The sequence below is a fragment of the Lepidochelys olivacea genome, assembly GCF_965140295.1.
Source record: "Lepidochelys olivacea isolate rLepOli2 genome assembly, chromosome: 1".
NCBI classification, from domain to species: Eukaryota; Metazoa; Chordata; order Testudines; family Cheloniidae; genus Lepidochelys; species Lepidochelys olivacea.
This window is the reverse complement of record NC_140411.1, coordinates 339,086,772-339,100,711: the sequence shown is the minus strand read 5'-3', so window position 1 is coordinate 339,100,711 and position 13,940 is coordinate 339,086,772. Positions and strand designations below refer to the sequence as shown.

The following is a 13,940-nucleotide window of genomic DNA, read 5'->3' as shown; positions in this document are numbered from 1 at the left end:
GTCGGCGGCCGGCTTACCTGCGTGGGTCGTGAACTTCCACGGAAAACTTCTTCTCTCGGAAGTACAGGTTCTCTAGCTGCCTCCATTGGAAGATCTGCCGGGGAAAAGCCTCGGGTGAAATGCAGAGCTCATTGCCGCGGCGCGGTACCTCCCCCCGCGCGGCTCCCTCCTCGCTCCAAGAGGCGCAAAGCAGAACTCTCTTTAGCCAGGCAGGGCGCGGCGTGGGTGCGGATTTCCCTGCCCTCCCCCTCCCCAGCAAGAAACAAACCAGCCCCCCCCCGCCGCCGCCAGCCCTTTGTTCGCTTTGCACAACCCCCCCACCCCCGCCCCGCCCCGGGAGTAAGCAGCCGCCAGCCACCACTGGTGCTGAACTGAGCTTCCTCCCGCGCCCGGTGCTGAAACCGGGGGGTTGAGCGCCGGCCCTTCCTGCCCGCCAACGCGCGGCAGCCCCGGACTCGGGCCTGGGAGCCGCCCGCCTGCCCGGGGCGCGGGCGGCGGGGTGACCCGAAAGCCACGGAGCGAGCAGCCTCGGCTGGGCTCGCAGGCAACGAGGCCGGCCCTTGACACATGCAGACAAAGCTTCAGCCACATGCCGGGCGGGAGGGAAAGGCCGGGGTCTGGGCGCCCGTGCACCTCGCCCGGCTCCCGCCACGCCGTTTCATCCCCCCCTCCCCGCGGGCCCGGTTGCATTCGGCTACGCTTCGAGCTTGGGCAGGGCCCGGGAGGGTCTTTCGGCTCTGAAGGGGAAAGCCGCAAGGGGGGAAGCAAAGAGGGAATCTTGGTGGAGGAGCTCAATTCCTTCGGCAGCTACAGAATTCCCAGCTCGCTCTCTTTTTTTAACAGGGCTTAATAAGATATAAAGCCACAAAAGCCACCAAAAGACAAGCAGGAGGCCTTCCCTTTTATCTGCAAAGAATGCGCGCTTGGCATGCCTGGTAGCAAACCATGGAGCACTCCAGCTTGACACGCTTTCCTAGGGAAGAAGAGATTTAGAGGAGCCCAGGAGATATTTTGTGGGCCAGATCCCCAGCTAATGTAAATTGCCTCTGCTGAGGATTGACAGGTGAGCTCCTATTTAGAGATGAGCTTTCATCTGTGATTAACTGCCAGCTTTTACAAACATGAACTAACCCTTGCAATGTATTGTTTCTGTTTATTATGGTGGTAGGGTGGCCAGAGAGCAGGTGTGAAAAATCAGGACCGGGTGGGGGATAATTGATGCCTATATAAGACAAAGCCCCAAATATCGGAACTGTCCCTATAAAATCAGGACCTCTGGTCACCCTATAGGGTAGTCCCCATTGTGCTAGGCACTGTACAAACACAGAATGACAGAGGCTGGACCCCTAAAGAGCTTATAATCTACATGCACAAGACAGAGCAAAGACAGAAGAGAAGGACAGAACATACAGCAGAAAGAACACCACAATGGCTGCAAATGTCATGATGTTTCTGAGGCATCCTCTGATTATGATTATTACAACCATCCTACAGAGAGGTTCATTGACTTGCCCGAGGTCACATTCTGAGTCTGTGACAGCGCCAAGAATAAAACCGAGTTCCGGACACTCAGGCTACTTGTTTCAGCCACTAAACAACACTCTTTCTCCCCTTTGATTGAGAAAAGGCAGCAATCACCCGCAGCATGAATGGATATCTTGGATTCCTTCATCTCTGCCCCAGATTAATCATGGACAAATTGCAAGGCTGCAAGCCCTGCAATGGTTATGTATCTGCTGCTGAACAGAAGCACCAGATCCCACCCTGTCTAAGCAAACGCTCATAATAAAAGCAGCTCCAGTGGAATTCCTATCGTAAGGAAGAAGCAGTAGCTTGTTACTCTGAGATAAACCAAAACCACCCACCCCTCAATATCGAAGTTACAAAGATAACTCAGTTAAACAGAAAATGTGCTTTGATCTTCATTGATTGATCAGCCATGGGGGAGGAGGAGGGTGGAGATCTAAAAACTAAAGCTATCTACAGCATAGATACAGGTTTCAGAGTAGCAGCCGTGTTAGTCTGTATACGCAAAAAGAAAAGGAGTACTTGTGGCACCTTAGAGACCAACAAATTTATTTGAGCATGAGCTTTCATGAGCTACAGCTCACTTCATCGGATCCCTTAGCATAGATACAAGTATTCTCCCCTGTCACTACTGCAGTGGCACTGGAATTCAAAACCCGCCAGATGTTTGTGTTGTGAAAGTTTCCAACCAAGAGATGTTTTTTTAATATGGTGGGTGTAGAGAAGGAGGTGGAGGGTGGAGAACACACGCCAGCACCTCGTGACCCCTCGGCACACAATCATGCTCTGCCGATAAAACTCCAGATGCCCGGAATAGCTGCTGGGGACTTGTCTCACTTTCAGTGCAGCAAAAGCTGCTCAGTTACACTGCGTTCTGCAGTTGTCCCTGTGATCGAGCTGAGGCTGGCAAAATAATAATAAATAATAATAATAATAAAAACCCCCAAAAAAACCCAGAAGTGCAACATTATCATTATGGAGCTAATTTGTTTCCCAGGTGGAAAAATTAATCACTACACAGAAATGAACTAGCCACTTCTGAGACATTTTCCTCTCATTAAAATAACCCACAAATAACAAGGGTGCATGGAAGCATCCATGACCTTATGCAGAGGGGAAAGATGGCCTTGTGGTGAAAGCACTGGGAGTCACGTGATCCGAGTTCAATTCCCCACTCTGCCAAGGGCTTCCTGTGTGACCTCGGTCAAGTCACATAAGAGGCGGATTTCCAAGGTCACCAATGGTAGCTAGCCATTTGTGCCTTGGAAAATTTCCCTCAGTCTCTTTGTGCTTCCAGTTGTCTATCTGTAACATGGGGATACAGTAACCCTACCCAAGTACCCATTCTCACAGGGCAGGGGAGATGTTTGTAAATGTTTGGGAGGCGCTCACAGCGGGACACATCAATACCTTGATAAGCAGAAGCTCACAGCTTTCCAGTGTTTCTCCCACTGTTGACTTATGTGGATAAACAACAGATCCTTCCCTCAGTGCAAATGGGACTTTAAAGCCTCATCTGAGTGTCTGGCAGCAACTGCTCCCTAAGTATGTTCATATACAGTCACAGAACCAAACTGGCTAGAGCCAGAAACGTGCGTCCGATTAAATCATCCAGGCCATCTTCCTTGACCAGTGCTGAACTGTTCCCTACCACCTATTCCCTTGATGCTTTCTCCAGTCCATTATTGAACTGCTCAAGCAAGGGGGCACAAGTCCATTTGCTATAGTTAAATTGCACTATATCTCTCATGTGATTAAGTCTAACCTGTACCATGCTGAATCATTGCACTGTGTTTCTATTTTCTCTACTTCCTTTTGGCTGTGCACAGAAAGAGACAAGTCCGGGTGCTTAGGAGGAAGAGGATGAAAGTGATGCTACATTCTGATTTTTAGGGTCTTTTCTTTGTGTAAAATGCTCGTTTCCTGAACTTGTACATATTTTTCCGTTGCTATGACTCTGCGCTCCTTTAAATTCCTAGATGCTATTCAGTTGCCTCCCACTTAGGGCTCAGTGATGATCTGAGAGGTTTCACCCTTCTGATAGGGAATGCAATATGCAAAAACCTTAATCCTCAGAACTTTCCTGTTGGCTGATCACATCCCCAGCAGGAGAAACTATGTCTAATTTCTTTCTTCAGCTGGACCCAATGTAATGTAACCAAGATGTTTCCTTCACTTGTTCCCCAGTTTATTATTGTTTCAAATCGATATTGGTTATTCAGTGACATATGCACAGGGTGTCATTAGCCTGACCTTTTAATAGAGGGCATAGCTTTAACCCCTCAAGAGCCATTTATCATGCTGCTGTTTAAATCTTCACAGGGGAAGGGGAAACAGTAAGAAACTGACCATGTGCTTAATCATGCATAATCATGCAGAAATCCAGTCATAACAGCCAGGACTATTTATTTTTCTCGATATGATTTTTGGGACAAGCATAAATGGGTGCACTGACTTCACTTATGTGTTTGCCTCGTTTTACACTGTGACAGAATTTGGTTCATCCTTTAACTAGGTTATTTATAGGGTCAGATCCAATATTCATTGAAGTCAATGAAAAGACTCCCATTGACATCTGTGGAAGTCGGATTGGGCCCACAGTATACAGTAGGCTTGTGAAACTGACAGCCCTGGAGACTGAAAACCTGCATCTATCCATAAACTAGGTACTGCTGGGATCGAGGCCGCAACACCACACCAATATAGCTCAGCAGGAGGGTCATTCTGAAACGTGAGAGGACAGATCAATTTCAATGCCCATTTAACCACGGGGATCACTCTTGAGACCGCCTGCAAGGGTGCCAATTAGTGGTTATTGTGGCAGTGATTTCTCTGATATGGAAACATGTCCATTGGGAACTATGTGGAGGTCACCAGCCTGTTCCACCTAGCACAGCACTCAGCTGCTTTCAGATGGGAACAATTTTTGGTGAGCACTGAATGTAATGAGATCATCTAGTCTTCCAATGGATACGGAAGGAGGCTCACCAAGTCTGGCTTTTCAGCACAGCTTCAATTACGTGGTTAAAAGAGACAGAAAGAAAAGTGGCTACTAAAAAACACCCCCCCCCCCGAAAACAAAAGAAAACAATAACCTCCCCCCAAAAATCCCAACCAAAACACACACACCCCTCCACCCCCGTATTTATCCTAGTAACCTCTGACACACATTGGGACCTCTGGCTCATTGCTCCAAGACAAGCTGAAACAAAGCAATCAGCCGAATTTGCAAGATTGTGTGTAAATGTGTTTACCCTTTAAGAAGAAGCATTTGCATGGCAATAATAAATTCACTTCAGGCAGCATGTGCAGTTTAAACTGGCTAGTGCCTTATTAACTGGTCCATGCTCGGGGGTGGGGGTGGTGATTCTGGTAAGAAGCTGGGGTCGGAAATGGTACAATGCTTTTCTGCAAAAGTTGGCAGCTTGGAAAAGGAGCTGGGAGAGGGATTTCAACGGTTGCACAGCACGCCATGGAGAGTTCAGGTGCAAGCTAGGAGATTTTCTCATTGGAAATTGTTTCAAGGAGCAGTCTAACTAGCCAGGCACCAGATGTTTGTGATTCGGGACAAAGAGCTGCAGTCAGAGCCTTTCAGTCTCCAGCCCCTTTTGTGAGAACATTTGTGGCTAGGGCTACTCCCTAATTAAGTTGAGCCTGGTGGAGAAGAGGCCGGGCGATCTGCATCCCTTTCAGCAGTCTGAGTCTGAGCAAATCACTTGACTATGGGCCCGATCCTGGGCGAATCAAAGGGAGTTTTGAATGACTCAGGAGCGGCAGGCTGGCTTTACAGAATGGAAAGAATGCTGGACGCTCATGATACGGAAGGAAGGATGGTTTTTGCAGCTAACGCACAGGACTGTGCGAAAAGACAGGGGTTCCACTCCTGGCTCTTCCACACACTCTCTGTGTGGCCTTGAGTGATACACTAAAAGCCAAGCTTTCAGGAGTTTGGGCCCACGTGGTGTGACAGACAGCGTGTGAGTCTGCTGAACATGTTCCCACAATCCATCATGCCGGTGCATGCAGCATAATTACACACAGACACACAGTTAGACTTGCTGTGCATGCAACTGTGCCTCCGGTGTCCTGAAAATCTGGCTCTTTGTGCTTCTGATTCGTCATCTGCATCCTGGGGAGAATGCCTCCTTCTCAGGACTGTCATGAGGCTGAATTAGTTAGGGCTGAATGCTTGCCCGGCTCGGCTTCCTTTGTGCCGCTCAGAATGGGAGAGGAAACCTCCTGCAAGTCCCCAGCTGAGGACTCCCTTGTGTCCCTGCAAGGGGAGGTCCCCAGCAGGTGTAGAAACATCATCTGGCTCCTATGCCTCCCTCCCTGCAGACCCCAGTAGAGGGTGCGTGTTGGTGGTGGCAGGACTAGTATGTGGAGCCCCATGCACTCTGGCAATCCCCAGGCAGATTATGGTCCTGAGGGAAACAGTCAGCTGATGCAGTTTAGAGCAGTCCCCAGATTGCTTCCTCTTGAGCCCAAGACTAGATGGTGAATCAGGAGTTCCCTGACAGCCCCTTAGCCCTGGGCACAGCAGAGAATCTGGACTTGACATTTGTAAAGCGTGTTGTGATCCTTTGATGGAAGACACTGTGCTCTCACAGTATTAATTACCTTGCGGTAGCGTCTATTAACTGCGGTGTCGAGACACAGCGGAGTTTGGATGGCACTGCTGTCATACCCAGTAAACACATGGCTAGAACTTCCCATGGCTGGGAAACCCCACTTCATTCTCAGGCAGTTAAAGTCACTGTCTGAAATCACAGCACTTGCGGGGAGCGATAATGCCCCCAAATGCACCGACTGCCATAACTGACTGCCTAATGACAGGGATCCACTCCACATACTTCTGACCCACTCAGTTGAGTCTAGCTGAAAGCTTCAATGTCTTCTAAAGACCTTTTAAAAACCATGATGCAGAAGTGTAATTCGTCACGGGGTGAAATTTTATGGCCTATGTTGTGAAGGAGGCCAGAGCAGAGGTTATCAATATGGTCACTTCTGGCCTTAAAAATTAATGGGTGAAATCCCGGCTCCAGTGAAGTCAATGGGAGTTTGGCACCTAAATACTTGTGAGGATCTGGGCCACAGTATCTAGCAAATGGGGCTCTGCTCCCAAAGAAAGGCTCTACATCCTACCAAGACACCAATCAATAATAAGTCTCTTGATGTGACAGTGATGGTCCTGGTTAGACGGGAATGAATAGAGAGATAACTCTTTTCCCTGATCCTTATATCTCTATTTTTCCTCTTCTTTTAAACCTCTTAAACCAGAAGCAGCTTATTTCTACACAGAAATTCTCTCCTTGCCACTTGAACTCCCTTCCCCAAACCCTGACATGACCATACATTAGGGGTCTCCTTTTCAGAGCTGCTATGCACACACAACTCCCACTGGCTTCAAAGCATGCTCTATGGCCATGCCACCCTGAACGTGCCTGATCACCTCTGATTTCAAAGGCTAAGCAGGGTCAGGCCTGGTTAGTAGTTGGTGGGGAGCCCTCTCTTGGGAATACTAGAGGCTGTAGCTCTGAAAATCAGGCCACGGGGAGTTGTAGGTCTGTGTTTTGGGTAGAGGAGGGGCTCACAGGGAATCCACTCGGCTTTAGTGCCAAACCACAAATGCCTGTGGAGGAAATCCTACCCCATGTCTCCACCCGAACTCCAAGGCTCTTGTCAAGGTTCCTTCCCCACTCTGAACTCTAGGGTACAGAGGTGGGGACCTGCATGAAAGACCCGCTAAGCTTATTCTTACCCAGCTTAGGTTAAAAAATTCCTCAACGTACAAACTTTGCCTTGTCCTTGAACCCTATGCTGCCACCACCAAGTGTGTTAAACAAACAGGGAAAGAGCCCACTTGGAAACGTCTTCCCCCCAAAATATCCCCCCAAGACCTACACCCCCTTTCCTGGGGAAGGCTTGATAAAAATCCTCACCAATTTGCATAGGTGAACACAGACCCAAACCCTTGGATCTTAAGAACAACGAAAAATCAATCAGGATCTTAAAAGAAGAATTTTAATTAAAGAAAAAGTAAAAGAATCACCTCTGTAAAATCAGGATGGTAAATACCTTACAGGGTAATCAGATTCAAAACATAGAGAATTCCTCTAGGCAAAACCTTAAGTTAAAAAAAGACACAAAAACAGGAATATACATTCCATTCAGCACAGCTTATTTACCAGCCATTTAAACAAAAGGAAATCTAACGCATTTCTAGCTAGATTACTTACTAACGTAACAGAAGTTCTGAAGAGCATTCCTGACCTGGTCCCAGCAAAAGCATCACACAGACAGTCATACCCTTTGTTTCCCCCCCTCCAGCTTTGAAAGTATCTTGTCTCCTCATTGGTCATTTTGGTCAGGTGCCAGTGAGGTTATCTTAGCTTCTTAACCCTTTACAGGTGAAAGGGTTTTGCCTCTGGCCAGGAGGGATTTTATAGTTCTGTACACAGAAAGGTGGTTACCCTTCCCTTTATATTTTTGACAGCTCTGATGCCCCATTTCTTGTCAAAGTGCTTTTCATCTGTATCTTACTGAGGTTGATACTATGCACCACAGAATCCTTTACGACGTGGTTATTCCATTTGTATATATGGCTACCCTTTAAGACCTGGATCCAGCAAAGCACATAAGCATGTGAGTATTCCTCTTTACTTCAATGGGGTTGCTCATGTGCTTAAAGTTAACCATGTGGTTACGTGCTTCACTGGTTCAGTGCATCATAGGACAGCAATGCTCTGCTCTGTGTGACTGCTGAGCTCCTGGAGGATGTTATATTAACAGCTCTGGAGACTGAATCCCTGGAAACCCTTTATGCACAGATCAGGGGCACAGCACAGCTGGCTGGCAATGCCAGCTTCCCCAGTGTTCCAGCAATACGCCCCAGATTCTGAGCAGCTTTAGGATCTACTCATGTTCTGGATGATCTGGCTGTGCATTTGTCGAGGCTAGGACAAGTGGCTCTGGTTAGGCTGGGGTTAGCGAACACATTTTAGAGACCTTTTCCCTAGGCTAGACACATATTAACACATTTCACCTTGATTTAGCTGGTGGGAGGAGCCTAGGGTTAATTTTTTTTAGCTAATCAAGGTGAAGGACTGGGGTGACCAATTCATTAACACATTAACTAATCCTGACCTATACTCAACTTCTTTTCCTAATCCAGACAACCCCTAAAAGAGGGGCCAAGCTCTACCTACTACTCAAACTAAACGTGATCGGAACCTTGTCACAGGGCTGAAAGGTTGGCTTTGCTTTTTGAACAGCTGTTCTCATGGAATTTCTGGCCAGATCAGAAGGAGAAAGTCCTGGGTCTCTCCAGACAAAAACCCATTCTCAGGGGATTCCCAGCCTAAATTGAAGAGGTCATGACAGGAATTATTCTGACCTGGCTGCTCATAACTGAACTAAACAAGGGCAGCCAATGACACTGTGGCTGCCATCCTGATTATCACTACAAAAGGTTTTTTTTCTCCTGCTGACAATAGCCCACCTTAATTAATTGGTCTCATTACAGTTGGTATGGTAACACCCATTTTTTCATGTTCTCTGTGTATATATATCTTCCTACTGTATTTTCCACTGCATGCATCTGATGAAATGGATTTTAGCCCATGAAAGCTTATGCCCAAATAAATTTGTTAGTCTCTAAGGTGCCACAAGTACTCTTTGTTTTTTTCTTTTTTTTTACTAACCTAGAGGGATCTTCCACCTACATTTTGGTGTGTGTGTGTGAGAGGTTTAATGTGTTGAAGAGGGTGGGTCTGGGATACGCCAAAAGGATAAAAAGAACGACATTGCCAGGAAAACCTGGCTTTACGCCTGGTCTATCTCCTCTCTCCAACACTGAATGTTTTCAGAATTAAAACAAGCAGTGAAAAATCTGGTGCACTTTACTAGGCAAAACCTGCCATAGCTTGAAAATCAGACCATGCTATCGCCAAGCCCATCGTCCAAAAAGCATAAAGGTTCAGCAATGGGAAAAGAAATAAGCACATCTAAGCACAAGAAGTCAGCAGGTAGCCCTTAATAGAGAGTTAAGAGCAATGAATAATTTACTAGAGTAATGCCACTGAGACTTTGCTAGCCTTTCAAAGCCATATTTCCTGAAAATGTTCCCTCCCACTCCTCCATCACTTGTATACTGGAAAATTTTAATTCCTTCTTGTAATATAAAGATGTTTGCAATGATCTCAGGAAACACTGCTATTCCAAGAACAGACCAATTACCCACTGAGGCCAGTATCCTGTCTCTCGGAGATGCAGCCAGTGTTGGATGCTTTGGAGGAAAAGTACCTAACTGTGCAATGTTAGGGCTTGTCTCCACTTACTGGGGGATCGACACGTGGCGATCGATCCACCAGGGGTCAATTTAGTGGGTCTAGTGAAGACCCGCTAAATCGACCGCTGATCGCTCTCCTGTCGACTCCAGTACTCCACCCAAACGAGAAGTATAAGGTAAGTCAATGGGAGAGTTTCTCCCGTCCACCCTGCATGGTGCAGACACCACAGTAAGTTGACCTAAGATACGTCAACTCCAGCTACATTATTCACGTAGCTGGAGTTGTGTAACTTAGGTCGACTTAGCCCCGTAGTCTAGACCTGCTCCTATACAGTGGAGAATTTTGCATATTCCATACCCCTGAAGGTATAATATAGCCTGTCTCCAGAGAAATTTCCTCCTGACCTTCAAGAGCTAGAGGTTGAAGCATGACAGTTTACATCCCTTCCCAAACTCGTTTATTCTTTCAATATTCACTATAGTAAATATGGATGTTCTGTAATCCATATAAATGTTTAATTCTTTATTCAATCTTGCTTAGTTCTTGGCCTCAGTGACATAGATGAGATGACCCTTCCCGCCCTATATTTCTATGATTCTGTATCATGTGGCAATGAGTTCCACAGTCTAACCAGACATTGAGTGAAACAGTGTTTTATTGTTTCAGAGTAGCAGCCATGTTAGTCTGTATTCGCAAAAAGAAAAGGAGGACTTGTGACACCTTAGGAGTACTTGTGGCACTTGTGGCATTCAGTGGAAATGCATCCGATGAAGTGAGCTGTAGCTCACGAAAGCTTATGCTCAAATAAATTGGTTAGTCTCTATAGTGTTTTATTGTATCTATTTAGAATTTGCCACCTTTCAGTTCCATTGACTGTCTCCTAGTTCTTGTATTTTGAGACAGAGTGAACAGAAGCTCCTGATCTGCCTTCGCATACCATTCAGTATTTTGTATACTTTTAGCAGTATTTTACACTTTGTGTTTGTTTATTCTGAGGGGCTGTCATTCCATCACCACAGGAAACTCAAGTTTTACCACTTAGTCAATGAACCTACCAACTTGACAATGCCTCTTTATGCCCTAAAGCAAAGAGGATCTCTATTTGTTCTGCAGTAAAAGAGCTCTTAATTAGGCTGTTGTTCCACGCCTGTTAATACCCCATTTTCTATCTGGATCTAGGGAAGTTCACTCTGCTCCTTGCTGTTCAGATAAGGCCAAGTGAGATCACACAGCAAGGTTGCTCCTTCTAAACAAAGTCTATTTATTGATTACTAGGATCATACTCTCAGTACACAGGCTATTTCTCTCTTAGGATACTGGCCAGACTTGACTATTTTGTGACATTCAGAACTACTGATTTCACATTTGCTATATGCTGTTAGGCACTAGGGATCAAATTCTGTTCTCAGTTACACTCGTGTAAATGTAGAATAAGTCTGTTGCAGTTACTCTGGGTTTGCACTGGTGCTACTGGTATCAGAATTCGACCCAGTGTGGGGAAAAATCCAGTAAAATACAGAGAGCTTTGTGGATACCATATGCCAGGAAATGGCAATATTTTGGCAAAATATCTTATTGCTCGACTTCAGAGAACGGACACAACTGGAAACACTTTTCTGGCTGTCACAAGGAGAAGCTTTGTGCCACTACAAACTCAGCTGGGGCTTGGAGAGTTTCCTTTGCGATACTCCACATCTCTACCTTTTATTCTGTCCTCAGCGTCCTTCAAAGCCTGTTTCGCAACTACATTCCCTCTGGCTGAAGAAAGATTTTGGAGTGGACACATCCAATGTTTTGTTGCCAGAGACTATCGAGCTAATCCAGAATAGTGCTGTCTCCCATTTAGCTACAGCAAAGCTACACAAAGTACATGTCATTCCTTCAAGGCCATTCTGTTTCCAGCTAGCAGTGGCTGTTATTGGGCCATATGGAAACACTTTGGCTGACTTTGTTAATCATTCACTCCCAAGCCTTTTCTGAGTTAATTGTTTGCTAAAACTATTAAAATGTATGTATTGAAGGACGCCTTTGGACTCTTAAAACAGTGGGAGCATCTCACCAGAACCACAGAGAGATGCCTATTGTTACTACAGTCACTCCAGCATGCACTATTCATTATCACACAGCCACAGGCTATGCACTTCTGCTTGATCAAATGCCGTTGGGAGTTCTTAGAACACACTGGAGATACAGCTGACTAAACTGAACAAATGCCACTCACAGACACGACGGTTTCCAAGTGGCGCTGTGGTTACCATGCTCTTCATATTCCAACTGCTATTCAACTTCAGAAAAATGCATAAAACAAAGAACCCCTTCCTCATAACTGGTATAAGTCACTGTAGCTCCACGGACTCCAACACAACTAGGCTAATTTATACCAGCTGAAGAACGGGCTCAAAATATTTTCTTAGTTCTATCATGAATTCAATGCCAGGGAAAAGTGCCAGCCTATTTAAATCCTGAGATGGTGGGCGAGGCCCATCAAAGCAATGAAAGACCCGCCCCCTCAGAAGAGGGAGGAGCCAAAGGACCTAAAATGGGTGACAGGAAATGAACCAGCAGGGACGGGGTGCATGCAACGCTAGAGACTGAAGTCTTCTGTTTACACATGGAACAGGTACAGCATTGGTTTTGGAAGTGGAAGCTTGTCCAGAGCTGGAAGAACAACCTTAAGGTGCGACAAGGGCGTGAAATTTCCATGTCTATTGTGCCCTTGCCCTCTCTGCTGGAAATGCAAACAAGGGTACCAATTAGGGAGAATAGCAGGGAGGGCAGTTGTGATGTAAACACGTGTCAATCAGGAACTGTCTGAGATCATGACATTCACTTCATGCAGATCACTCAACAGTCATCAGGTAACGATTTTCAGTCCTTGCAGACCAGATCTGCATTTGAGCATGTAATTGGGAAGAGCATGGGAACTGGAGCATTGCCAGGAGTGGTGGCAGTGCCCTAAAAGCGGGGGGACCACAGGCAGCCGAATTGTGGCCCCGTCCCCATGCCATGCCAGTCCCAAGGCCCCACCCCACCCCTTCTCTCCGAACCCCCACCCTCATGCCGTACATTCCCTGCTGAGGCCCCGGCCTTGCACTGCCCCTTCCCCAAAGACACTGCCCCAGCAGCACCTCTTCCCCTGAGGCCCCACCCCCCTGAGGCCCTCACCCCATCGCTCACCCATACTTGTTCTGGAGCTCCTGGACATTGTCGGTGCTTAATTTGTGCCAGGGCTTGCCAAGGCTGAGCCCCGGCACCTCTGGGCTTGGTAGTTCAGAGCCCCGGCACCTCTGGGGTTGCCACGTCAGTTATGAAAGTAAAAACATGGCTTGAGCCCCAGCACTTATTTCATTACAAATGAAGCACTGCCCATTGCCAACCCTCCAAGCCAACTACTTACTCCAAATGTCAGTCAGAAAAACAGAGCGGGGTGGGAGGAAAAATAAGATTCAGAGTGAATGCTAGTGTAACTGCACTTTGGCATTTCCAGTGATTCAAAGCATAAACAGGACGGGTTTAAAAGCACAGCCATATAGTCATATACAGTTCCATAGTGCACTAAGAGCTGCATTCCTATTTAACATCCCTGCACCCCGTCCCCACTCCGCACCCTAATCCATTTGATTCTCTGGGCCAGAGACTGAGCTCTGTTGCAACCCCAGTGATGTCAATGGAGTTACTCCAGATTTAAAATTGTGCAAATGATATCATCCTCTGCATGAATTTGCCTCTCTGACATCATCAGACCTGCTGACAAACCTAGTTAGGATTCCACAGACATCTCGCCGATGTACCCCAGCCATTCACTAGAAAGCTGGTTTTGACTGAATGCTAACGGACTCACGTGAGATCGGCTAGCGAGTGTGGATTACAGTTCCACTTGCGCACACAATAAGCATGGAAAACTCTCGCAGGTGACATAATAGGAAACCATTACAGTCTCTCTTATACGACGAGCGAGGTTTTTATATGCATTTAATACACATTTCTTGGTTTCAGCTGGTTCCTCGCCACAATTTGCTGCCTGTGCATTTTCCGGAGAGATTTTTTTTCCCCATTGCAATTTTTCAATTTGTTCTTGGTCTTGGCATCACAGAGAAACTGAATGAGAAAGATCAAAAAAGC

At 46.6% G+C, this 13,940-nt stretch overlaps 1 protein-coding gene and 1 long non-coding RNA gene across 9 annotated transcripts in view; one reads left to right on the top strand and one right to left on the bottom strand.

The window, feature by feature from the left end:
- The window catches only part of FRMD4A (FERM domain containing 4A), a 411,923-nt gene that overhangs the window by 50,312 nt on the left and 347,671 nt on the right, over nucleotides 1-13,940 (bottom strand). For all 8 annotated transcript variants that reach the window (XM_084630503.1, XM_084630504.1, XM_084630502.1 and 5 more), the window contains exon 12: nucleotides 18-94. In XM_084630503.1, coding sequence (XP_084486629.1) covers nucleotides 18-94 — 77 coding nt within the window. The remainder of the gene's footprint in view (nucleotides 1-17; nucleotides 95-13,940) is intronic.
- The window catches only part of LOC311521885, a 36,119-nt gene that overhangs the window by 3,565 nt on the left and 18,614 nt on the right, over nucleotides 1-13,940 (top strand). The window lies entirely within an intron of this gene.